The 27,232-nt window shown below is 39.4% G+C and overlaps 1 protein-coding gene across 5 annotated transcripts in view; it reads left to right on the top strand.

Annotated features, from left to right (window-relative positions):
- Positions 1–27,232, top strand: part of shank3a (SH3 and multiple ankyrin repeat domains 3a) — a 250,840-nt gene that overhangs the window by 188,102 nt on the left and 35,506 nt on the right. For all 5 annotated transcript variants that reach the window (XM_088079899.1, XM_088079900.1, XM_088079901.1 and 2 more), the window contains one exon: positions 6,223–6,336. In XM_088079899.1, the coding sequence (XP_087936025.1) occupies positions 6,223–6,336 (114 nt within the window). The remainder of the gene's footprint in view (positions 1–6,222; positions 6,337–27,232) is intronic.

The following is a 27,232-nucleotide window of genomic DNA, read 5'->3' as shown; positions in this document are numbered from 1 at the left end:
TGGCGTTAACTTCCAGGTTGGACTACAGAAAAATGTATATCAATATTATATCGATATCATAACATGAGATTAGACATCATCTTAAATTTTGGGTATCCTAATATCATGAGTGTTGTGAAGTGACATAATTTTCTGAATTTACCAGCCTTTACAAGCTATTCCATTATTTGCTTTACCCGCTTAGTCATCAACATTAATGATGATTATTTATCAAAAAGCTCTTTGTAAAATATTTTGTGAACACTTCAATAGTTAACCCAACAATATGCCGGACCTCTATACTACATCTTTCGTATGGACATGGCAGGTTTTAGCTTAAATGTCCAGCTATTGAAGCTGCACCTCCTTCTGCTCAAGGCATCCAATTTGTGGCAGAATCATTCCCACACAAAGGTACACTGTTTTAGAGGAAGTACAACATGCCACCACTGTAAATAGGTGCACATAAAAAAGTGGTTGCTCGGAGTATGTGTGCAATGGTGTGTGTATTCATGTGTGACTTTGTGTTTGAGGCCATGTCAACATATGCTGAGTGTTTGCACCCACTAGTTTGCCTGTGGAGGTGATTATGAATCATAGTGGCATGTCACTGCTTCTGGTGATACGGTCAAGATAGGCCTGACCTGTTATTGTCTGATGTCCTGCTGAGGTGTTGATTGCCTTATGTACTGAAATGTTGTTCAGTTAACCCCCAATTGACCCCCAAAGAGAGTAGAACAAAGTAGAAAAAAAATGTATTGTTTGCAGTGAATCAACTCGTCAGTCGTCAGTCTCCAGTGTATGCATAAAGCTGAGTCCATCCTACTATATTAAAGTGTGTTTCTTCTGCTTGAGGTCAGCTGTCAGTCATACCTTTGTTTGTAATAAATTGCTCAGGAGATGTCCATTAGAGAAATATTGCATTTCCTTATTTTGACCCGAGTATCCAGTTTTTGAGCTGCTCTCCTATTTCCAAAAACTCTAAAATGAAGTTAAAAAGAAAATGGCCATTCAGTATGAGCATCAGGTACTCACAAACTCAATTTTTATTGCCCTTGCCCACCCTTCTGCATCAAAATTCTACGTCTTAGTTATTTCTTTGGCTATTGCACTCATCAAAATCTTGTTCAGCCATCAAATCACTTCCAGAGTCCTCCACCAAGGGTGTAGTGTTGACCTGCCCTGACAGACTGTGATTTGGCATTGAGAGATTGAGGAGTGCTACCTCAATCTTTGTCTCAAGCCACAGAATGCTGTACTGTATGTCGTCCCTTACATTGTATGAACGGGGATTTTTTTACATGGCAGATAATCCATAATCTTGTAAGAGCATCCGAGGAGCTAATAGTCAAAAGTCTCAATGGTTTATTGGACCTTCTCTCTGCATAGTGACCACTCAGCTAGAAATATTATTATTATTGCATGATGTGACCTAACAACATTCAGTAGTCAGTAGTTGTTGCAGCCAGTGCTGCCAGTTTGAAACCACAGCCTTTGCTTTCTCAAATGCAGTTTTTTGTATATATTGTATATATCAGTAATTATAAAGGGGAGATATTATGTTTATGTTCTTTATATGGTCATCTACTTCAGCCACACTACTGCAAGCATTTACATTACATACACTGTTGCACGTAGCTACATGCTCATGTCAGGGGAACATGTCATCTTTGGTGCCAGTATTGTCGAATTCTACCCAATTTCTGATCATATTCCTGCTGGAACATGTCATTTTGTGAATATTTTTGTTTAGAATCTTTTATTGGTCATTTTTCATGGTAGAGAGTGCCATTATACTCTGTTACAGTCATTCCCCCAGCTGCAATGAGGGTGCAGAGACACTTAGACCTGGAAGACTCAGAATGCTGACTGCCCCTAGTGTCTGTCTGCAGTATAGGTCATAAAGCCTGCGCCTTTGCCTTAATGAAAGGGACATGAGCCAAAGTAGAAACTCAAAGTACACGCCGAATGAATTTTTCCCAAAGATGGTCTCTGTCATTGAAGGTAGTTTCCATTTTTATGTTAAATTCGATTTTAATGAGTTATTCAATTCTGCACAAAGGGGATTTCAGGTATTATTGACAGGTGTGTCAGCCAGTCCGTGCACTGGGGCTGCTTGCGATTGGTTGAACAGGTGTCTTGGCAGGAACGCCCCCACTGCAGATATTGCTACTGCACCGACTCAAGGTCCAAATAATGTCACCAGTGCAAGATGGCAGTGGCTATATCTGTGATATTTTGGCTTCATTTAGGCGTAGTGGGAGTAAATGGGGACGTGTCGTCCATCTTCATATCCAGTCTATGGTCACACAATGGCACCCGCTTATTGTTTAAAACTGATCAATTATGGAGACCAGCAGACTATAGCAGAAAAAAATGAATTCGATTATTTTTTCCAGTTAATTTGTCTCATAACAGCTGTGACATATTATGGACTGTCTTTGTTGTTGGCAGGTATTTTCCCACTACTATCTTCAGCTGTAGCTCTCCACATGGCATAGCCCCAAAGCGGTCTGTTTGGACAAAAACATCAACACACATATTGTAAATCCTCCTGCACAGACATGCACTGTTTGAGTTCCTTCCTGCCACTTGGCTCCTGCGAGCCCACATTTGATTCACAGGGACAGTTGTCATGCCAACACAGTGTTGGCAAGCTCCAAAACAGAGTGGCAGTGTAAGGTAGAGGCTACTGACGCAGCAGGGAACTCACTAGGTACATCTGAGGGCATATACATACTGCACATGTATTTGTGCTGTAAGGACATATACATATTTGTTGGTGCCAGATATAGATAGAGCCAATACCTCTATCTGCAAAAACAGATTACTGTAAATACATGGTATTGCTGAACACTGTCATTCAGCCAAAATAACAACCTGGCTGTTTTGATTGAAGGACTTATTATAGGCGATGGAGTGGCAGTGAATTTTAGTTTGCAGTGATTTTTTTTCTCTGTGTTTATGCAGACTTTGCTTTCAAATGCTGAGGGCATTGTGAGGATTATCAAGCATGTTATGTATTCAAATACTTCTGTGCTAGAGTTAGCGTGTGTGCGCATGTTTCACTGACCTTTGCTTGACTTTACTCACAATCAATTAATTAGCTTGATTTCAGCATTTAGAGCACCTGGGGTGTGTTTAAATTTAATAAAAGACGGTGTTTGTGTGTACATGACATATGTGTGTGTGGAGAACAGCCTATGGTATAACGGTGTACATAGATATTTTAGATGTTTGAAAAGGTGACTTGGGCTTGCAGTCTTAGATACTCAGCGGTCGATTCTGTCCATATAGTCAGGTGTTGGTGTCACGGACCAGAAATAAATTAGTCGTGGCAGTGAGGGAAGTGAGCGAGGGCGGCCTAAAAGATCAATCAGAGGTCTCACCTTTTCTTTCATTTCTGTCAATGGGGAACAGAGAGCACAGCCGGCACCTGTCTGCTGCAGGGACACCATTACAGTATAGACGGACACACTGACAGAGACAAAGTGGGGGATGGAGACAATGACTGAAAAATCATTCAGAAACACAGTGAAGGGGACTGGGAAAGAAAGACATGTAGAAGAGAGAGAATAAAGGGTTTAAACATGGAGAAAAAGAGACAGAGGGATTGCAATCTCAGGAGACATACAGGGTAAAGTTGTATTAAGCTGAGATCAGAGAGGGGGATCAGTCCATGTATCCTCTGTATGCTGAGTGTCATGTTTTTTACAGCAGAAAGTCGATAAACAACCGTTCTCCCGTCGTGCACGCCACTTCCCTCTTAGCCAGTGTATGTTTAGCCTGGCAGAGAGGGGAGCTTTGGGAGGGTCAGCTGGGTGTGAAAAACCAGTTCACAAGTTCATATCAATATTTGAAATAATAATAAGCATGTTTTTAGGCTAAACTTATATTTTTGGCAAATATATTAAATTATTTTGTTCCAGCAGCATTCTGTCAGTCAGCGATTTATTTGTTTATTTTTTGTCCATAGGAACAAGTACATATTCCATTTACCAGCATGTTTTTTTTTTTTTTGTTGTTATGCATCTAATGAGTGCAACTAAAGATAGACAGGACAGGTGGGAGAGAGCGAGAGGCAGGATTACATGTAGTAAAGCGTCCCAGGTCAGACTCAAACCTGGGCCATTGCAAATGCCTCAGCCTAAATGGAGCGCACGCTCTACCTGGTGAGCTGGAGGTCGCGCCAGGCCCAGTATTCAGGTAATAATTAAATTATTGCTACCACAGCTTAGCGACTCTGTCCCATCACTGCAGCTGGGAAATGACAAGCAAAAGACAATAACTACACTTCCTATTATATGATCTGAAATTAGGGAGAAATTAACAGTGTCATTAACCAAGTTTACATGTTTCCCTGCTGTCGGTATGTAGTTACATGTAGCACTGTAGGCTACTCAATGTAAACACTTGCAGTAGTGTGCCTGGAGCAGGTGACATGTAAGTGTCAGCCCTGTGATAGTCTGGCAACTTGTCCAGGGTGAACCAAACCTCTGTTTGTGGCCAAAGTAGAAAAAAATAGGGCAGCACAAAATTTGATTTTTTGCTGATATATACTAACTTATTTGGCGGATAACCAATACTGGTATATGTACTTTTTTGCTCACATAATTTTAGTGTTTATCAAGTCTCTTCTGTAGTGGAATTAACATCGTATTACGCATACTCTTATCATGATGGCCAAACAGCAGATGGAGATAATACAATGCTTTTCAGTGAATGTAATATTGATTCATCGTGCGAAATCAGAAGAATACTTCAACTTAGGGTTGATGTTGCATACATGTTTACTTTATCAGTAAAAATATGTGTGTATATCGGTTTGTGATATTGGCGGAAATCAGCGTTTCATTTTAAAGCAAATATCTGCTGATAATGATGACGTGCCAATATCATTTTACAGATAATATCCTAGAAGACTGTTTGAAAGAGAGTTCACAGAATGCTCTGAGGCTTTTGCACACTGGGATTACTTCTGCAGTACATATGTTTATGTAATTATCTGAAACTGGCCATGTTTGATATGAATATCTGACATTGTAACAATTAGAAAATGAGGAAAAGCCTAAAAGGTCCCCTTTAGGGTTAATATTAATATGTATGATCACACTGTACTGAAACACACTCCTGCTCTTGCCTGTTTCTTCATGTGTGTCTTTGAACACGATGTGGATGTTTTTAATATTTGGGGAAGTAAGATGTGGGCACAGTGCAGCAGCAAGTCCTCAAGAAAATACTGCATTTGTCACAAGATACAGCGAGGAATCCTGAAAACGGCTGATATTTGAACTTTTACTATCATGTCACTGGAGATGAAGTCCAGTTGGCTGCCTCTCACAGTGCCCCAGGTTACATCACCGTGACATGTCCCCATGCCAGAGTAGAATATAGTTTGGAGGAAGTAGACTACATCATTTAGCAGGCTGTCTGCTGGCTGCAACATCATACTGCCGTCTCCTAGCAACCGGTTTAGAAGAAGGGCTCGCTCAGGCAAAGCCTCAGTTCCAGCTGGTGATCTCTGAGGAGCGTGTGTTTGTGTGTGTGTGTGTGTGTGTGTGTGTGTGTGTGTGTGTGTGTGTGTGTGTGTGTGTGTGTGTGTGTGTGTGTGTGTGTGTCTGTGTCTGTTAGCTTGCTGGGATAATGGATGAGTGTTGTAGAAATGAGCGTGCTGGCTCAGTCCTGCAGGGAAGATCAATATCAACTATACATTCATCTCTAATTACCACAGCGGAACTTAGAAGGAATCTCTCTCTTTCTCCTTCCCGCCCTCTTGCTCTCTTTCTCCATCTCTCCCTCCTCTTTTCTCCTTTTTTTACTTGATCTCCTTTTCTCTTTTCCCTTTAGTCTTTCCCTTTACTTTTAAAGCTCTCAGCCTCTCTTTCTTTGTGTATTGGCATGAAAGAGAATAAAGCTGATGTTGCCCAAGCACCTTGGTATGGTACATTAGTTACAGACCAATATTTTCACATTACTTTTCCTGTCCTGTATCAGCTTTATGTGTGTGTGTTTGTAAAACAAAAATCTTTCCCTCTCCCTTTCACTTGTCCCTCCCTTCCTCTCCCTCTGTGCACTCTGTTATAATTCATGAATCCACAACATGGAAACCTAAATACCTCACTCTGCTATATGGCCCTGTGTCAGTTTTGGTCTCTTTTCCAAGGCTCTGCACAACCTCAAAATGATGAAAACTGGGCATGTTTTATGACAATATGTGACCCCCTATTCTTTTTGTCTTTTCAGTGCTGAGTATAGGGGAAGGAGGTTTCTGGGAAGGCACAGTCAAAGGGAGGACAGGCTGGTTCCCAGCAGACTATGTGGAAGAAGTTCAGATGAGGCAGTATGATCCACGGCTAGGTAAGATGTCTATACACACACACTCACACACAGACACACACACAGACACACACACTGTACACTCATGCTGTCACAATGCAACACGTTTGTTGCTGTAGTGAGTTTCACTGGTGTTTGGCCATAGCTCTGTCCATGGTGCTGAAAAGCAATGTAAGTCCTGTAGCCCTTGATATGACATAAGAACATCTCCTTATGTATTTTTGATCAAATAAACAAAAAATCTAGCAGTCAAAATATTTAAACATTTATGTTTATATCTCAGGTGATGTCATTGTGTATTAATTGTAAACACCCTGAAACTAGAACATTTAAATAAGGAAAAAGTACACTGTAAATTAATTGGGGAAACCTGTCTTCCTGACTGCAAACCGCCCCAGTGAATGCATCACAAAAGTTTAAGCACACCCTCCAGTCCCCCTTTTAAAAAATTGGTAGTACCACCCTGTTCTACCACTCTGCAGGCTCTGTCCCAAACATCCATGTGACATTAATTAAACATGTCAGCCAAGGCAGCCCAACAGCTTTCAGTGAATCTCATCCTCACCCAGCCCCTTGCTGCTGAAGAGTTAATTAACTACCTTAAGTCTGGTATACACTGTGCAATTTTGGGCTGTCCCACACAAAAGATGATCAACGTGAAAGAAACGTGGTGATATCTTTGGTTGTGGCTCTAAAACGGTGACCCTACATTGCACAGTAAGAGAGGTTCAAGGGTGGCTGTGTCATGGTTTTGTGATCAAAGACAGCCTGCGATAAAATTCTGACAGTGACAGAAAATTTAGGATGATCGTCTCACTGTGTGTCTGCTGTTATAACTTACATCTACTAACCAACCAATGGAAATGTAGCATAAAATGACGCACTGGTCAGCGTGCCACTGCTAAATATAGTAGATGCTAATACTTACTTTGCGATCTCATTGCAAAATTGGGACGCCAAGTTGGCTTCTTCTCCCAAGCCATGACTGCGTCTACATTTTCCTCCTCCTTCTCTTATTTAAACTTTTTTTGGCACATATAAATGACACCATAGAAAGGGCTCGATTCATGTTTGTTTTTATTTTTCTCTTACCACTACAGAGGCGTAGATGGATGACACACGCTGTTGACATTTTATTCTCATGTATTGACCTCAAAGGATGTACATTGTAGCCTGAAATTTAGTAGGAGTTGTCAATGTTGTATCCAAGTTTATTAAAACCCATGTCACACAGTGCAGCTTGCACTAAACTTATAAGATTGCTAAAATTGTGCAATCTTTAGGAGGCTTTAGAGAACTCATGTTGGTTGAGTTTGATGGTTTGTCAGAGAGAGGCCAACCAAAAGCTCCTCTCCATAGCCTCCCTGAACACCTCTCACACCTGGGTTATTTTACTTTGGCAAACATTGAAGCTGCAATCCTTTTAGCATCTTGGTTCTGGTCTGCTGTTTTGGGAAATTCCTTTGTAAGTAAGTAAGTTCCTTTGTAAGTTATACTTTAGGGCTGCGCCATGGGTAAAGGTCTGGCCACCAGACGCTCGCTGATGAGCTCCTCCCACATAGCTGGCTCAAAGAGAAGAACCCATTTTCCCTTTCCTGGGTGCTGTGCTACAGCTCCTTCTTGGCCAGCTTATATGGGGTCTTAGCCTGGCCCCTCCTTTAGGACTAATTTGCCTAGTAAGACCCTATGAGGGGCCATTGCCACCAAAACCAGAGCTCCCATGGTCACAAACCCCTCAATCAGAATGAAGTGTTCATACTTAAAGGGGTGAAGAATATTTTTGACTGTCTATTTTATTGTTAACTTCATTTTAATCACTTTATTGATTTTGTTATTCATTTCAATTTTAATTTTTTTTATTGACCACCTGGGTCATCTACAGAAATTCTCTTAGTAAATTAGTTCGGCTGCAATCATCCATTGCTGCCTACAAATTAAAAACTGATTTTAATGAAAGATGCTATGTAGGGATTTTTATGATCAGGAAAAGACTGAACCACAATGCACAAAGTGGCTATGACACTTCATCATCAGGACACTGCAATATCAATATAAAATTTTGTCAACAAGAAGTGAGAATCTGAATACAACTCATCCATCACATACTAACATATTGATAAATAAACACAGCAACAACAGAAGATCTGCCAGGTCATTTTCTAATCACATTTGTTCCCATTATGACAACGTAAGCTCAAGTGAGAGACACTGTTGGTAGTTTCTCTTTAAAGCAACCCGTTTTCCTCAGAGTATTCAAGGTTGTTTTTCCTCCTTCATTAGTTGACATTTGCCTCCCATGCTGACTGCCGACTGTCTTCAGTTTTCCACCAAAGATTGTCAAGCTTTTTGGGACACTTAATTAGTGCTTAATTAAAAGCAGGTGCACTGAAAAGGTCGACCAGTTTAGCTTGTGTTGAAGAAACATGTAGACAGATAATTGAATTTTTTTAGGAAGTGCAACAGCAAACTACTAGCGAAAAGTTAATATGTGTATTCTTTGCATTCTTACATTCTTCTGCATGTCCCAAACAAGCCAAAAATAAGAAAAAAATAAGAAAATACAGGCAGAGGTTAGGTTCTCTGCAGATACTGACACAGAACAAAATGCTAGTGGGGCATAACTGGATTACTTTTGTGTTTTTGTATATATTGCTTTTTAGGGACATCCAGCAAAGTATGCCTTTAAACATGTTATACTTTTATTTATAGTGTTATTACAGTGTTTAGCCTTGATGAAAAATGCTCAAATTGAGTGTTATTTAAAATACTGTGGCATAATACAGCATCAAGTGTGGAAAGCTATCTCTCAAACACACAAACACACACACATAATTTACGTGACAAGCTCAGTTCAGTAAATTGCACTGCACAAAAGTATTTCATGTTTACCTATTACATATTTTAAACTGATTAACTCATAATTTGAAACACATCAACGTCCTTTAAACCCTTCACAGTGTTATTCCTCTGTCATTTCTCTGTGATGATGAGTACATTCCATGAATTACCTTGTTACATTTTGTAAATTACTTTTTGGTGTAACCCCTTTCCCTAACACCTCCTCATCCACTTCCTACATCAGTTTATTTCCCACAACATCTGTCAGTAGTCATCTGAGAATTATGGTTGGACTCAATATTTCAATGTGTCATTTCAGTAAAGAAAGCAACTTTGCTTAAGATTACAAACAACAAAAATAGCCAAAATTTGCCATTAACCCTTAATGTGTTAGAATGCTGATAATTACAGTGGTGGGCCATCAAATCAGTTAATGCTTCACTAAAATGACGCTGTAATATTATCTGTCTTTTGGGCAGATTGGCAAAAGAACACAATCAAAAAAACCTAACGACAAAACAGGCCCATGTTATTAACACTGTAAATCTTTTTAAAGGTCAGCATTTTTTGAAGAACTTGTGTGGATTATATTATTACACACTGTAAATATAAGCTGACTGTGATGAATCAGCCATCCGTCCTACTGTGACAGATTTGAATGGAACCCTTTGTAAACAACTGCCAGTACATCAGATTAATGTGACCGCATCCCTGTTTAGTCATTTAATTAGCAGATGGCACATTTCGTTTGCTGTGGTCTCAGGGGCAACAATATGTGCAGCATCATGAGAAACATCTGGTCATTGTGTGAAAAAGTTTAGCGTGATGTTGCAGCAAGTGCATATACTGTATATTGGAAATGGGACAAGGACAAGTTTGTCATATCTGCCTATTCCTTGCGTGTTTAACATGCATCTCCTGGGACCTATTTCTGGAGCAATTGGGGCATTTTCCCTTTTCAAAGGGTTGTTGAGGGATTGAGGTTACCTCAGAGTATGAGTGAAGAGATGAGCGAGGCCGGAATCTCTAAATACCCCATTTAAATGCATTGTGAGAAAAAGATAGGGGAAGGTGGGAAAGAAAGGGCCAGATAGCGAGGGAGACGGATGGTGGAGCATACTCTAAAGGACAGCAAAGTGGAGATGGCAGAGCGTGTCTTTCAGTGAGAAAAAGAACGAGGAGAGGGAGGGAGGGAGATGGGCCTGATATTGAGCCCCACTCACTCATAAATCCTGAAAAACTCAAAACCCTCAGATACCTATTTCTCAGCATTTAAAAGTGTCTTCTGCCTCTGCTGCTCTTCCTCTCTGACTCTATGTGGCGTTGTTTTTCTTTGATGTTAAGCAGGGATGTTTGGCGTTAGTTTTCAATCATCAGCATTTGTATTAACTGTATTTTTTTCTCCTCTTTGTAAACATCACAGTAGTCTGATGACTCATCTTGAACTAGAGGCTTACGCCTGGAACACACTGCATGCGTGAGCAGCACATGACGGCAATCTCACTAAACTGCTGCATCTTGCACGCTTGTGTTGTTTACACTGTCAGCGTTATTGCTGCGATGCTCCAGCAGGGATGCCTGCTGCTATGAGTACTGTTTTTACATTTCCAACCACGTGCATCACATTTTAAAAAACTGGCAAGCCACCATTTCTCTAGATGCACTGCACCTGAGAAGCAGTTGAAACGTGCCTGTCCAGCGCTGCTTACACAGGTAGTGTGGTTGCTCTAATCTGTTAAAACGGGCACCGAAAAAAAACCCAACAGGTTTTGCGACGGTCATGAGCAGCTCGTGTATTCCAGGTAATATGCATAAATTAATCTAATCGGATTAACAATCCCTGTGTGTTTTGTGCTGGGATGTACTCACACAAGCAACAGATATTGTTAATTTTTTGACTCCCTGATTAGGAGTCTCTGGATAACGGCCATAATCAGGTATGATTATATTACATTTGTGCCAAGGTAACGGCCATGTTGGTGTTGGTGACGTATATTGTGTGAGACAAAAGATGTCACTCACTGAGCAGTTTCAAACAAAAGTAAACGGTAACGGCTGACTTTAATGACATGCAAAGTTATTTTTTTACCTTGATAAACATTGCATGTGCTAATCATAATTCAAACATTATAAACAAAAATTGTCTCTTACCATTGACTAGTGTTCATATATTTTTCCGAAATATGGTCTCATGGAGGACACTGGAAGGTGAGTGAATTTGTCTGTCTATACATCATATTATTAAAGATAAAAATTTAAAGATCTAATTGCTGTGTCATTGACCAGCCCGTTCTCATTCCCAGTCCATCAAATACCGCTGCTTTACTTTTGGATTTTTGGAGGGGTCCAATAAACCCCAGACTTTCACTCGGAACACCTGATAAATGCTTTTGTTGCCTAAACCTAACTACTTTTTTATTGTAGAAATAAAGATAAATGTTAATAATAGTTAAGTTATTTTGCTGAAATCGTAACTTAATTTTCAAATTTAAAAAAAACTGTTTGCATCTAATGAGCAGAAACTGCACATTTTCTGTAAAAAAGGAGTGTATTTTGAAAAGACAGTGCATGCAACAGGCTTAAATTGACGCAGTATCCCAAAATGTCAACAACAGACGCAGGAGGATTTCTAGCGGTCATATGTAGACATCAGCGTATACTGATTAAGCAGTGGTATTTGCTAAGTTGGGATGAGAATGTCATGTACTGACACTTTGAACCAAGCCCCCGGTATTGTAATATCACATGGCACACAGTGGCCCCAAGAGCCTTTTTCCCCATACACAATCACTGCAAAGGAATGGCTGTAAACATTTTTTTTGTCATAAATGCACCAAAATGACTCTGGATAATCTGAATTTTATGCATTCAGTCCAAAGTCTAGAATAGCTACTTGTAGATAATGGGGATTTGATTATAATACTGTTTAATGATCAAAATGGAAGTGCATTATACAGAACAATATATTGAATATATTATTTAATAACATGCTAATTTCTGAATCTACTGAAGCATTTCAAAGCAAATCTCATCCTCATCCTGAGATTCATCAAAAGTGATACAACAGCAGAATAACACACACAGTTGTTTATCTGAAGGCAACCACTGAGGCGTCACTGACAGTTAGGGCAATATGTCTCAGCCTAGTGAAGCAGGAAAGACAGCCCTGTCTACAATTAAGTAACCCAAATACTACTGCTCTCTCTTTCTCCCGCTGTACATCACCTATGAGTCACGACTCTGGAAGTGCTATCCCTCTTTATCTATCTCTGCCTCCATCTCTTTTCACTCTTCTCTGCCAGGTTTGAAAGAGCAATGATGGGGACAGGGAAAGACAAAAAAAGGGGATGATGGAAAAAGCTGTTTCAGTTTGGGAGAGCGAGAGGGGATGGGTAAAGACAGCGAGCAAGAAATAGAGAGACAGAGAGAGAAAGAAAGCAGGTGACCATGTGAAAAAGGCACAGTTTAAACCATCACTGACTCGCTTGGCTGTTATCTGTCACCACACTGCTCTTCTCTCTCGCTCAGCATGGCTAGGGCTACCTGCAGTCGACAGTTCATCTTCAGCAGATGCTCGAGGGGACGGAGACAGGGAGGAAAGACAAAGGCAATGTGTAGAAGTCAGATGGGAAAAATCGAGAAAAATAGGAAAAAAGGAGGGCATGAGCAAGAAAATGAGGGAGAAAAGCAAAGACTATTGATTGAATTCATTAAGAGTACAATGAGTGATGCAGTGGTGAAATGCTGTTGGCAAAAGGCTGGTTCGTGTTTTTGTTGGGGAGCTGTGCGGTATCCATGTGTTACTCTCAGTGGTAGGATGTACCTAATTACATGTACTCAAGTACTGAACTTAAGTATGATTTTTTTAGGTGTTTGTACTTTACTTGAGTATTTTATTTTCACTTTATACTTTTAGTCCCTGATAATTCAGAGGGAATATTGTACTTTCTACTGTACTATTACAGCTTTAGTTACTTTACAAATTAAGATTTTTTGCATAAAAAACATTAGAGTTTATCAGATATGATGAAAATTTATAAATGAAATTACCAACAGTTTATACGATTACAGCTGCAGCAATCAGTTGATTTGCAAAACATTTAATGGCAACTATTTAGGTAAACATTTAAGTCTTTCTCTTTTTTTAGATTTTGAAATTTGAGGGGTGTTTTAATTTGTTTGTAATTTTGTTAGTTTTGTTTTTTGACAGTTTTTCTTCTCTGATCATTTTGAGTTTGGGGGCTTTTTTGTGGGTTTATTGGTTCAAATTCTGAAGCTTTGGGGTTTTTTTTCTATTTTTTATTATTTTTAATTTTTTGACTAATTTTAAAGTTTAGGCATGTTTCTGTGGCTGTTTTTATTTTTGAGGTTTTGGGTGTTTCTGGGATTGTTTTTTAGTTTCGGGAGTGTTCTCTTTTTTCTTTCTTTTTAAAAAAATATTTTTCCTCATTTCATACTTTTTTCTACTTTTCATACTTTAAATACATTTTCCTGACTTCACACTTACTGACTTTTGAGTGCAAGACTTTTACTTTTACTTGTAAGTATTTTCACAGTGTGGTGGTATTAGTACTTTTATTTAAGTGAAGGATCTGATTACTTCCTCCACCATGGGTTATTATAAATCATTGTGCTGTTGAAGGTAAAAAACAAAAAAAACAACTGTGTTCTCCAGACTACCCAGGTTCCAACGTATTTTTAAAGAGGATGACCCTTTGTTAAATCAGAGAATATGCCTGAATATCTTCACCCATCTGGCTCTCACACACACACAATACACATGCTGCTGGCCTGTATGTGGGGGTTAATGGTAGATGTTTACTCGTGGTAATGGAGGGGATAATGATGTGAGTATGAACTGCTCTTCCCTCTCTAATGATGCTACCAAATTGCCGGGGACCACTCATTTTCAGCAACAGTAGTGATAATCTGTTGGCTACAATCTGTTGGGACCTTTCAGCCCTCTAGCCAGAAGACCCCACCCCCCATCCTGCTGTCCCTCAGTAAGAAATGGACACGCTACAGCCAAAAACAGAGATCAATTCTGCCAAATGGTAAATGAAACTGCAATGCACTTATAGCAGCCCCAGCTTCCATTATATCAGTTTTAATATTTCTCGGGTTGCCCTGCAGCTTTGAATGTCCTTAAGGACCTCTACACACACACACACACACACAAACACACACACATACACACGTAGCATAATAATGCACATTTTCTCTGTGATGGGATAAGCAATGCTTGATTTTCTCAATGGTTTGATATCTTAACAAGCGTGTAAACTTTTATTTCTTTTCTCTTTGTGCTCGTTCACTGTATTCCCTTGCTCTCCTCACACCGCGGCACAGTTGAATGACTCACAGCCGCATGAATCAGCCCAGTCAGATCCAGCCTGAGCTATTTTTAGCCTGCCCATTAAGAAGTTTTGGAGTGTGTCTGCACTCCCCTAGAATGCTTAAACATCAGCGTTGCTGCGGCAGCTCAGACTGACATGGGCAGAGCACGTTGGAGGGTAGGGTGGAGGAGAAAGGTAAGAGAGGACAGAGAGATGGTGCAGTGGATCGGTGAGGGATCAAACAAGGAGTCATGTGGTCAAAACTGGGGAACTATCCCCAACAGTTGGGGATCTGTGTTGGCTTTTTGGAGGTTGGTTCTTTCCCACTCATGTCTAAGGTGCAAGGTCAATAATTATTGCTTCTACAGTAATGTATTTCAGTAATCATCTAAGCCTGTTTAACAGCAGTGGTAGATTTATATATGTTGTAATTATGTTTATAAATTGTCCATCCATCCGTTTGTCAAATTCTTGAGAACCCAATATTGCAAGAACACCTTAAGTGAATTTCTTCAAATCTTGCACAAACATTCAATTGGACTCAAGGATGACCTGGTTAGATTTTGGTGGTCGTAGGTCAAAGTTCAAAAACATTGTGACCTTGTCTGTTTTATTCTTATGAATGCGCTATCTCATGAACACCCTGAAGGAATTTCTTTGAATTTGGCACAAGTGTTTGAATAGACTCAAGGATGAACTGATTGGATCTCAGTGGTCAAAGGTCGCAATATCGAAAGATGGCCTTGAGGGAGTTTCCTCAAATTTGGAATAACTGTCCACTTGGACTCAAGAAAACTGATTAGAATCTGGTGGTATGTTTTTGGCCATGACACACAAATCCTTAAGAACCACTTTGAAACTGTGCGATTGGTTAGATCTTCTGAAAGTGACGCATCCATGTTTTCACAGATATGGATGTAAACTGTAAGTGCAACATGACTGTTGCGTGGAGGTATACAACTGTGTGGCAGTATATCTAGTTTCTATCTTACACTAGTTGCAGTATCATTCTTTCATTCCACAAAAGACGATTACTGAGGGCTCTTTTTTAATGCCGCAATGGTAAATGCGATGTAAGCCTACTGTAAAGTTTCAGCTTTAGTCAGAAACATTCATGTTATAATTTATTATTATATCACAAATACAGTTGTCTGTGTTGTAATAGAGCAGCTTCCTAATGAAAAAGCCATACTATTTTCAGGCTAAAACCCCACATGAAACAAGTGGCAACATGTGTCAGCATATTACATGATAGAGATATAAATGCAAAAGCTTAATGCAGTAAAGAAAGATAGATTAACACATAAATCAATAAGTCATTTTAGTCGAAAAGATGATTGCAGGAATAAAAAGATGAAAGACCAGAAGATGTTCTAGTCCATGTGGACTGCTAGGAGGTAGGAGTAATCTACAAGTAATGCCTGTGTTGTGTATTGCAATATTATTTTTTCCTCAGCTCAAATGAAATAGCTTGTGAATTCTCTTGTGGGGGATGGTGCATTTTTCATTTGAATGAAGAGTGTTTCATGCTCAGCTATGGAAATGGATAGTTGATGATCATGGACATCAGCTGCTGATCACCATGACTTCAAGTGTATTTGATTATTTTCATCATGAAAGGTATCCTGGCATTTGTTTGGCTGTTTCCAGCTCTATTTCATTATTTTAGTTTTTAAATTAGCTGGTATATCTCAGGTAGAATAAATAGATTTTTAGATATGTTGAAAAATATTAAATCTTGCATGCAGATGTAGAGGTCAAAATGCCATACATGTACATACCCTACATAGTTGTCCAAAATATAGATTTAACTGTACATATAGATTTTATCTGTTATATCTATCTATTCTATCTATCTATCTGAAGTATTTTAAGTGGTTTCAGTACTCGTTTTCAGCAGTATTGATACACCGGTTCCATCCATTACATCAATTATATAAGGTGGTGTATTGAAGTTAGGAATCCCAGTATTTTGACGATAGTTGTACACAGTTGCAAACATACATACCACATCTGTTACAGTGATAAATACAAGATTAATTTTAAGCTATGTGTAATGGCTCATTTATGCTCAATATAAGATACACATATGAACAGATGGAACCCTCTGTCTGTACTCTGCATCTGTTTTCCAAAAGTTTATGGATACAGACAAAATGGAGAAGTGACACCAGGAATTGTGGGGGAAGGAAAGCGTAGTTCAAGTGAAACATGAGTGTAGGAGAGGATAAAGATATTTTAAAAATTACGGAAAGGAGCAAATTGGTAATGCTTACCACATGTCACAGTGTATTTAATGGCCTCATAGGCAATCGGCGTCTACAACGTAACCTTTGTAAAACGGTACATTATTACGACCTCCTCCGTTGTAGCCTCGGTTGTTGTTGTGTGAAACTTTTAACTCTGCCCTTTTGTGCCATCTATTGGATGTATCTATGCTATCATAAAAAAAAAAACCTCATGGAAGTATCGGAGCATGGGCGTTTAAGCATTTCAAACAGACATCTATTTTCATTCATAAATAAATGAGCCCTTGGTCTCCCGACAGAGCATTTGCTTTCTTGACAGCAACAACTGCGAAGTCAACCCTTTCTCTCTTTTTCATCACCTTTTGGTGAAGTGGAAAGTTAAAGGAACCACTATCCCTTTTCAATTTATCTCTCCTCTCCTAGCTTTGTGATTTGTTCAGTATTTTAAGGACATGTTAACCTTCAACCCCTCACACCTAGAATGTCACACTAACAAAGAAAAGGAATCTTTTGTGCAATTTAACAAGGCCAGTCACACTAAAGAGATGTTGGTAACACCAGCATCTTTCTTATCACACCTTTTCCATTTGCTTACTGTGAAGGAGTCAGGAAATCATTCTTATTTCTCAGCTTTTATTTTATACCTCCTTAGAAGCCATGCATGCATAAGGCGTAAGAGAATTGCCTGATGACACCTCAACAGAAGCTGTCAGGGGAGACAAAACTGAATGTGTTGAATGCTTCAGAAGGCAACATCTTCCAGGTTTAACATAATTATTAGAAATATATAAATATATTATATCATTTTAATGTAAAATTATTATATTTTCAAGAGTATTGGTCATTAGTTGTGAGCCTACTTAACCCATTAATGTCTGTAGTGGAAATTCAAAATTTCCTCCACACCACTTAAACTATTTATTTTTAGTCTATCTGTTTATTAAGTGCATGATTTTCTTTTTGAACATGTGATCATAACAACCTTTATTCCTATTGGGTTTATAGGAAAATTGATGAAATGTGTAACTTTTTATGACAAATGACTACAAATGGTATGTTACCGAAATCACTGGTTCAAAAACTACAAGGACTTGTATCACATTTCTGGTACCACTCAATTCAGAACAACTTGAATTTCAATAATATACGATTTGTTCCCGTGAAAATATAATATTTAGTATATAAAATTTGAGCTAAAATTAGTTTGGTGATTTGCTTATTTTAACTTTGTCTTTCAGTTAAGGCATGACAAATCTTTCTTTTTTTTATTTCAACATCTACAGCTACGTGTCTTGACACTAGACACAGGAAACTCTAACAAAAAATATCTGTGGGGCTTTTTCTTAACATACTAAATATAATCTAACCTCATTAATGGGTTAATTGGTCTATGTAATTCCTCTATTTAAGTACAGTCTAAAAACCAGCCAACCCAAGACCATAATCTGTTATGGTGACAGAATAAAAAAACCTAAAGCTGCTGCACAGAATCTAAATAGAATTCTCATTTGAGTACAAAAACAAATATTGCCCTGATCCTCTGTTGTGTCCTCATCCCTCATCAAGCCCCCCTGTGCTCTCACGGTCACCTTGTCAACATTTTGCTGTGATTCATTATGGCAGCAATTCAACATTTTATGCCTTAATGTTCAGATTTATTCAGTCAGTAGTTTTAGTGTTCTCAGAGGTTAAACCGCAAGCAAGCTAATAAAAATAACTAACAGAAAGGCATTTAGCCTTCAATGACAAAGTACTCTCAGTTAAGTCCTCTCAAGGAGCTATAAATTTGTCCATACAGGCCCAGATTGCAAATCGCATAGATAGTGAGTTCAGTCAGAAAATCTCCAGTGGCGACTTGTAAAATTCAAAGTGAGTATGCAAATGCCGACACCACAGAGCAGTGCACGTGCACTTGCATACAAATGAACAGGCGTGTATGCTTATGCACATGCACACACTTCAGTTATTGTCTGTACTCTGTGTGGAGTCAGCAGATAGATTAGCATAGCCAACTAATCCATTTTATTAGAAAGAGAGAGGGAGAGAGTATAAACTACAGGTTGGATGACATGCCTTTGGTATTAAAGTTTAGCTGAGTCAGTGTTATAGACTGACAGTTCAAGAGGAGTCCTACCATTTAGCCCCCGAAAAAAAAAAGATCCACCTGAAGTGTCCTACAGTGACACATCTCAAGGTGTGTGTGGATGTCGTGTGTGTGTCTACGAGTGTGTGGGTGTGTGCTGTGTTTGTTTGTTTGCAGCAGAGTGATGGCCACTATCTGTACTTTCATCAGAAGTCAGTCGAGTGTGTTGAGCCATCTCTCTCTCTCAGGAGGACAGATCCATATCAAATCATAATAGATGGCGACGCTATTTGAACAATGAATCAAAGCTGAAGCAGGTCTCACAGTGGAGCAGAGACATATCACAGCTGACAGGGGCCGCATTAGGTGACAGCAGGTTTCTCTCTCTCACACACACACACACACACACAAATGAACAAGCTCGTACACACATGGGTAGGTCACTGCATTTCTCTCTGAAAGTCAAGTCTATTTCATAGAGTCATGGCTGCTCTTACACACCACATTCACCTGTAGTAGTCACTTAGTCACTCTTATGGGTACTCTGACACAGTTGGATGAATCATTTTGTTTACACAAACTCTTTCAATGCCATGACTCGACAACTACTGTTTCACTGTTGTTGGTGTCACAGCTTGAAAAGGCAGCAACACACACACACACACACATACACACACACAGAGCAACTTACCAGGCAGAGCTGTAAAGCATCCCTATGACTGGGCATGACTAATCACACGCCCACCTTTACACCAAGGTGCCACTGTTTTTTTCTCCATGTTTACTTACATACCCTCCCTCCATCTCTCTCAATCCCACAGTCTCCTGTGGAATTGGAAGATGGAAATTATGAATTTTTGGGGGGGAATTTAATAATTATGCTTGGTCTGTTTTCTGCAATTCAGTGTAATATTTGGTCGATATAAGCATTGGAGACGAAAGAAAGAGTCTGCACACAGCGATAGGTGCTGAACATTACAAGTGCAATGTTTGTATGTATGAATAGAAAGAATAAATATTACTAAACCAAAACCCATCCTGCAAAGTTTGCCTGAAATGCATCCAAACCCAAACAGATCATGCCCTCTTTTCACTTATTTTTATTTCTTCCTTTTTTATCGCTTTTTGTTTTGCCTTCTCCTTATCTTGTTCTTAATTTTTGAATTTATTGTCTTTTCAAATTATTTTCTTTTTTCCTTTCTTACACATTGCTTCCTGTTACTTATCTGTGTCCTTTTATGTTTTGTCAATCTGTAACATATTTACATCTATTCTTGCCTTTTTTTGTATTGGTTAGTTTCACCATGTTTATGCACTAAGTGGTGAATAAAGGAATAAAAAAAATACTGCAGGTTGAACAAATCATCATGTATGAGGGCTGACACCTTCTGGTGAGTTGGTGGATTGGTTGGTCAATATGCTCTTGTTCGAACAAACTGTCATTGATCGGACAATCGCTGTTTGTCTGCTAAAGTGTTTTGTCACACTCAGAATGCTTGGCACTCTTCTGAAAACACCCACAGCTGGGAGCACTAGGGCATTTTCAAGGCGTAGTTTGGGGGGGGGTTCAGCTGAGACTCCTTGGTTGTGTCTGGTTGCTATGATACGTAATATCTGTGGAGGTAAAAATTTCAGCACAGGGTAGAGTGCCTGCTCTGGTCCTTGCCCTCGATAGAGGGAAGGCTTAAAGCATGTAAGGATAGACCTGCCAGTTCACGTCAGCCTGGTAAAACCACCTTGATGATATCAGCTCAACATTCTGTTTCTTTGCCTGCATCAGTCTGGACTCTCTGCCTCCCCAAAAGATTTCAGTCAATACAGTGTTTATTGTTGTTTCACCACCAATTGTGCTAATGGAGGAGTATAAATGAGAGACTGCAAAGCTGGGATCATTGCCATGCAGACCGGTGTTCACAATCCTTCCAACTAGGGCTGTCAAATGATAATTTTTTTTAAAAAAATTGCAATTAATCACAGAATTTCAGTGGTGATTGCGATTAATAGCATTTTTTAATCATGTTTTCAATTCCTTTATTTTCATTGTGAAACAGTTATGAAGTCCATATTGATAAAGTAAAGCAATTCTTACCAAGTTGTCTTAATTAGGAATTAAATTACAGAAAAAACTGCATTGTACTAGTATAAAGTGGGCATGTCTATAACAGGGAGACCCATGGGCACCACAGAACCCATTTTTATTCAGATATCTGGAGGTCAGAGGTCAAGGGACCCCTGTGAAATGACCATGCTGTTTTTCCATTTTCCGTTTTCCTTGGTGCACTGTGGCTGATTTAGTTACTAGATATCGAGATTCAAAAACTTCCGGAGGGGTAATTTACTTTACAGATAGCAGTCAAGCACAAATACATCCAACACATCGTACACAACACAGCACAAGATCCATATCTCCTGCTCTTCAGCGCAATCATGGAAAAGAGGCTGCGATGACATAACATCTAAGGAGATAACTTGCGATTTTTTTTCAGTTAACCATTTGATTGGTTGAAGAAAAGGTAGAATTTCTCTCAACCACCATTTTTTTTTTCAGTTGGCTGCAGCCCTATAATATGACATTTTTAGGTTGAATGTATGGTCACTGCCAAATTTCTTTCTTTCTACTAATACAGGCAGTGCTTAGAATTTAATTGCTCAATAGCCACCAATCTGCAACAAAACTGTCTTTCATTTTGACTAGTTTTGACTTTATTAGCAAGTGTACAGTAGAGAGGTTACAAGGAATGGAGAAAGAGGGATGGTATGAACCACTGGAACCACTGCAGTGATCACTTTTGCTATATTTTAGGCAGATTTTAAACAGTAAGTAACATACTGAGCTAACAGTGACACTTTCACTCACCGGCAAGGAAAATTCCAATGCATAACACAGCTGATTCAAGCAGTGACATTGATGCTATAGTATACTCAGTTCAGCTCGAGGAACATCCATGCCTGTTCTGAACACTCCTAGTCTCCTGCTTCCCTTCTCATTCCTGGAATATGTGTTTGTTTTGTCTGAGTGCATCTCTGCTTGTGTTGACCTTGACTCAAAGGCGTGTCGTGACGAGCCGTCACAATGTTTGAAAAGCTTGTACAGTAGTTGTTTCTTGTTGTCTGAATTTGACTGAATTATTTAAGGCTTCGACTTTGACAGAGCGGAGGTATTTATAGCCATTGGTCTCTGCCTCCGACACTTATACGGTAACAACAAGCTCTCAGAAGGCTCTTCAACAAACCAACCAATTCTGGGAGAGGGGAGGAGGAAAAAGAAAGACAGCACAGAGGCAGAGATGTGAAATCTATGCTGGAGTTGTTTGTTGAAGGCTGAAATAAAAATGGGACACTAAGACTTTGACACACAGTTTTTGTCCAGGAAGTCTTATTTCACTCGCAAAACGAAGAAATCTGGGAGGCCTTTGACACGAAAGGGCGCTGAGGAATTTTGAATAGCTGTCTGCACAAAATGGGTGTTTTGGGAAGGCTTTTAATCGTCTCCAGGCGAGGATGAGAGAGAGACCAGGCCCAGCTCTTCTCTGTGATTCGAGCTGGGGGACGGACCTGTGGCAGGAGGGACGACCTCCTTGTCAAAGTGTTAGAAAGGAGTTTGTAAAGATAGAGTGGAAAAAAATGGACTGTTGTCCAGTCATGGTGTCAGATCTTCCTGTGATGTGTAGCAGGATAGACGGGGTAGTAACAGTCGTGAAGGCAGAGCATCCGAACTCCACGTGTCATGACTTTTACTGGGGTAAGTCACTCCCGGTACACAACTCTCTGATCACACGCCTACAGAGGGCAAACAGATGGCTCTTGTGTCTTCATACTGCCTGTAATGTTAAAAGGGTATCTTTTAGGAGAATCTAAAATTAGCCTGCTTCTGAAAATGTGAGAAACTTGTTATATGACTCAGCATCAGGGAAATTGTAAGACAGACGAATAGTATCTGTCTGCAAGCGCACAAACATTTCCATTTTTAGTAGGAGAGGTTGTGCACTGCTACAACTTCAAGTGACTGTGACTGAGAGATTCAGGGCAAAAAAACACATAATTGGAATTTGACTTCTTGCCAAATAAATATTTTTACAACAAAGGGCACATAAAGGTCTTCTTAATGTCCACTTTGACAATAATCAAAGGTCATCTTTTCTTTGTTCTTGCTATCCATCACCTCCTTTTTGCCTCAGCTCTGTCTCTCTCACCGCAAATGGAAAGCTGTTGTTTTTCTTTTAACATTTTTGTTTGTAATTGAAGGTATCTACTGGTATGTCCTTTTTTAATGTAGATATTTCTTGATTATCAAATAAATTCCATTACTCTTGCAACCTTCTCTTGCTCTTAATGAAAGAGAGGCAGATCTGGCATTTTAACTTATAAAGCCAAGGAAAAACGTTGTCCAGCTTTTGCGCTTGACAGCTTTGATGAACTCTTTTCTTTTAGTGCTGGGATTATAAGATCTCATCTCCTATTCTATTTTATTAAAAGCCTGTCTTGCAATGTCATTTTCTTAGTCTGTGCTTTGATCAAAGCGCCTTGTTAAGTTTATATCCAGAAACCATCTCTGCCCTCCCTCACTCCGTCTCTCTTCTCCTCCCCTCTTGGCTTCTAGTCTTCGACAGAAAGTCTTGGTGTGTGTAAGACTCACCATAGAAAACTTAAATCAGCTGATAAGTTGGATGAGACTGTCCTTACAAGAAAAATGGCTGCATTGGTTGTTCGAAAATTACAGCTTATGTTTACCTTTGTTAACATCCTTGGATTGTGTGTATAATTTCTGTCCTTCAGTGGGAAAGAGGAAGGCTGTGTGGCCTAAAGACGAGGTCAAGGTTGATGTTTGTGCATAGACAGTGTGTATCTTTCACACCACACGCTGCAGTTTGCTGACTAACGTTGAAAGCCATGCCCACAATATTTTTTTTCCTGTTCCACTTAGCCCTACAACATTTAAACTGATCCACTTTAAGAAAATAATTAAATTAAATTATTGTGGTCATGTTTGCTCATTTCTAAATGATCATGGTCAGGGCTTATCATACCACTGTATGCAGGCAAAAGATATGTGTCACTAATTTAGGTAAAAACCTCAACTGAGATGCATATTCCAAATGCAATTTTATACATGTCCAAATAAAGCTGTTCAAAAGTGAATAATATCAGCATATTCCACATATAGTAAATAGAAAATACTAAATTTGGAATAAGGCCTAATATAGGGAATATGTTGTTTTGTTATGCTGTTATTCATTGAGAATAGTGTCATAATCAGAATAATAGGGGAATGTTAGTGTACATGTAAACGTGCCAAATGTGAATGGATTGTGAAAGACACTAAGTGGGACTATTTTGCAGGATACATTGTTTTCATCGTCAGCCTGTTGTGATCCACAACCATCCACTTCGTCTTGTGTTTACTCCGTCCTCTCTGTCTCCCTGTCCTCCAACATTCTTCCCCTGTTTTCTTTCCTCATCTTTTCTTTTTGTTCTGACACCCTCTGCTTCACACTTAATTATGCTACCCTACATTCTCCTTATCATGTCTATGTATGCCGACAAATGGCTTGATGAAAAGATCTAGTAGTGCATCATGCCCACCTTTGATGTCAAATATTATCCTGCAGCTCCAAACCATGTGCACGGTTTATTTAAATGTCCTATATGTACAGAGCAGATAAAGATTAAATGGATATGAGCCTGCTTTTAGTCTTTCTTTTGTACTTTTCTTTTCCCCCAGTGTCCTCTCTATCACACTGTCCTATTGTGAGCATGACTAATTTCACCCAAGAACGAAAAAAAAATCACCTTTATTTTAAAATTATTTTTCAAGAATCATTTGGTAGACGAACAGAGAATCGAGAATAGACACAGGCAGATGAAAAAGAAAATGAAGACATTGCTTTTTTGTCCTCTGTGCTGTGTGGAAGTGGGTTAGCCTTGTATCCACCTGCACGGTCCAGCAACTCCCTGTTGGATCTGCAGAGCGACAGGCACATTGTGTGACAGCATAAAAGAGGGAGAAAGAGAGTATGATTCTGTCTTTATTTTTCTTTTGCCACAAGCATCTCCTCACAAGCTATGGGGTTCTTGTGAAGTTGTCACAGCAGGGAGTCCGGCATTGTTGTGATTAATTTAAACAAGTCTCTAAGTATTCAAGGTGCACGAAGCCCTCAGAGTTTACTACACCCCCTGCTTCGTCTTCTATCCACCTGGTTTAGGAGGGTAACATGCACAACATGAATGAGAAGGCAGGGAGAGAGCGAGAAGGAGAAAGAAGGGTTGAGCGAGGGTGTGGAAGGAAAGAATTAAAAAGTCAATGAGGCTCACTTGATAAGTGTGTGCATTTGTGTGAGTGTGTGCATGTTTGTCTGCAGCTCTTATCAGTGGTAAAACAGCACAGGTTAATTCTCATTCAGCGGGGCACAGAGACAGTTTGTTTCCATGCATCTGTGTGCATGTGATGTAGCTGTTGCGTCCTTCAGACAAGGACAGCGAAGGTGTTACAATTTGTCCCGAATAGAGAAGCACTGTGAGCCAAGACAGGGACACTCACAGCTCAGAGATCTATCAGGTTAAAAGGAGTGGCAGAAAAAGCAGCAATGTTACAGCATGACAAAAGCGGATTTATGTGCTAAATATGCTGTCGTCTCTCGACTATAACACACTGTGTTCACAGCTATCACCAGCGAAAACAGACACCAGCTCATTCTCACATTTTTATGGATGAGTTATCGCTCCTAACACAAAGAAGCAAAACCTTCCAATCAATACCACATTAAGTCTGTAGATGAGGCAGACGTAGAGACCGTTTATCTCTGGACGTTAGTTGAAAATCTGTGCTGTTGGTAAATTCCAGTGTAGTAGAAAGGAAAGTCTGCAAAAAGAGCAAATTTATGACATTGTGTTGATTTTTTGAATGACCAGCTGTTTACATATTCCCAAATAAAAAATGACCTTATGGGCCTATATATTCACTATTGAAAATGCTTTAAAGCTATGCAAGAATTGTTGGTTGCTGTTTGTAAACACAACTTTCAAACCTTGCCCCTCCTCCCTGCACTGCTTTACTACTTTAGGTTTTTTTTGTAATGGAAAACCCTATATTTACGCAAGCTGATAAAGCTAAGCACTTGCACCTATGTGTCCAACAGAAAACAGGCCACCTCTGTGGCCAGTGGCGTGTCGACACTTTTTTTTTTTTTACAGGGGTGGCTCAAGGGAGCGCTGCTGCAGGCACACACGTCGGAATAGGTTTAATTAATTAGAAACTAATTACAGAACAGGATTGAGCTACCAATTATTTAGAGCTTTTAGAGTAATAAATTGAACACAGCTAACCAAACCAGGATTTTCTTCATCAAAAGTATGGATATTGACAATATTTACACAGATAACACTCAAACTTGTATAATGTACATAATCCATAACAGATACTCGTTTCATCCAAGTATTCGGCACAACCCTTTTACTTTGGCTAAATTGGTTGCTATAAGTAAGAGTTTTTAGCACTGCATCCTCCAGTGTATGTGACCAGTACAGTAATGTCCTTTTGCTTGGACTTCGTGACGTTGAAGTATTTGTTGGTAGTTATGACATACACATTAAGACATTAGGGTAGTTTTGGCTGAAGGGCTTTATCAGTGCTTGCATCGATAAATATATTGACGTCATCAGTGCATTCAAAGCCTAGGGGGTCAGCAAACTTCCCATTATGGTTTTTTTTTTTTTTTTTTTTAAATCTTGTGTGCCTGAGTCCTTTTCTTTTTATCACTCTGCGTGGTCTCCCCAAATTCAGACGTTTTTGTGAGCCCGTAAATGCAGCACAGACAAAGCTCATCATGAGAAGTTTTTATCCCTCTTAGCAGGGGATAATTGATCAGTTGATCCAGTCAGAAGATAGGCGACTCTGGTGCTGTTTGTTTATGTTGTGAACTCAAACCAGATAAGCAACAGGGTTACATGATATATTTAAATAAAATAATATTCACAAGAATTTCATTAATTAAAAGCCAGACTAAATAAATAGGTTTCCAGCTGTTGTTTAAAAATGTTCTTCTTCTCTTATAGCTTTTGGAGGGGTATTCCATAATTTTGGAGCATAGTCAACAAAAGCTGTACTGCTATTTTCTTGTGTGTATAATTGTGTGTATTTAAAAACCCAGCTGCAGAAGATCTGAGAGCTCAAGAAGGATTAAAGCATGACAGAGTCTGCAATGAAGGCTGGTCCCAAACCATGAAGCGCTTTAAAAACAAAAAAAGTACCTTAAAATCTGTTCTAAAAGATACTGAGAGCCAGTGAAGTGTAGCTTAAACCGGGGTAATATGCTCCCTCTTCCTTGTTTTGGTTAAAAGTCTAGTTGCACTATTCAGAATAAGTTGAAGTTTCTCAATTGACTGTTTCAGGGGGCTAGATAAAAGAGCACTGC

This window comes from Plectropomus leopardus, chromosome 7 (genome assembly GCF_026936395.1).
Source record: "Plectropomus leopardus strain MGB_pleo_1.0 chromosome 7, ASM2693639v1, whole genome shotgun sequence".
Classification (NCBI taxonomy): Eukaryota; Metazoa; Chordata; class Actinopteri; order Perciformes; family Serranidae; genus Plectropomus; species Plectropomus leopardus.
The sequence above is the reverse complement of the archived record's forward strand: the minus strand, read 5'-3'. Positions and strand labels throughout refer to the sequence as shown.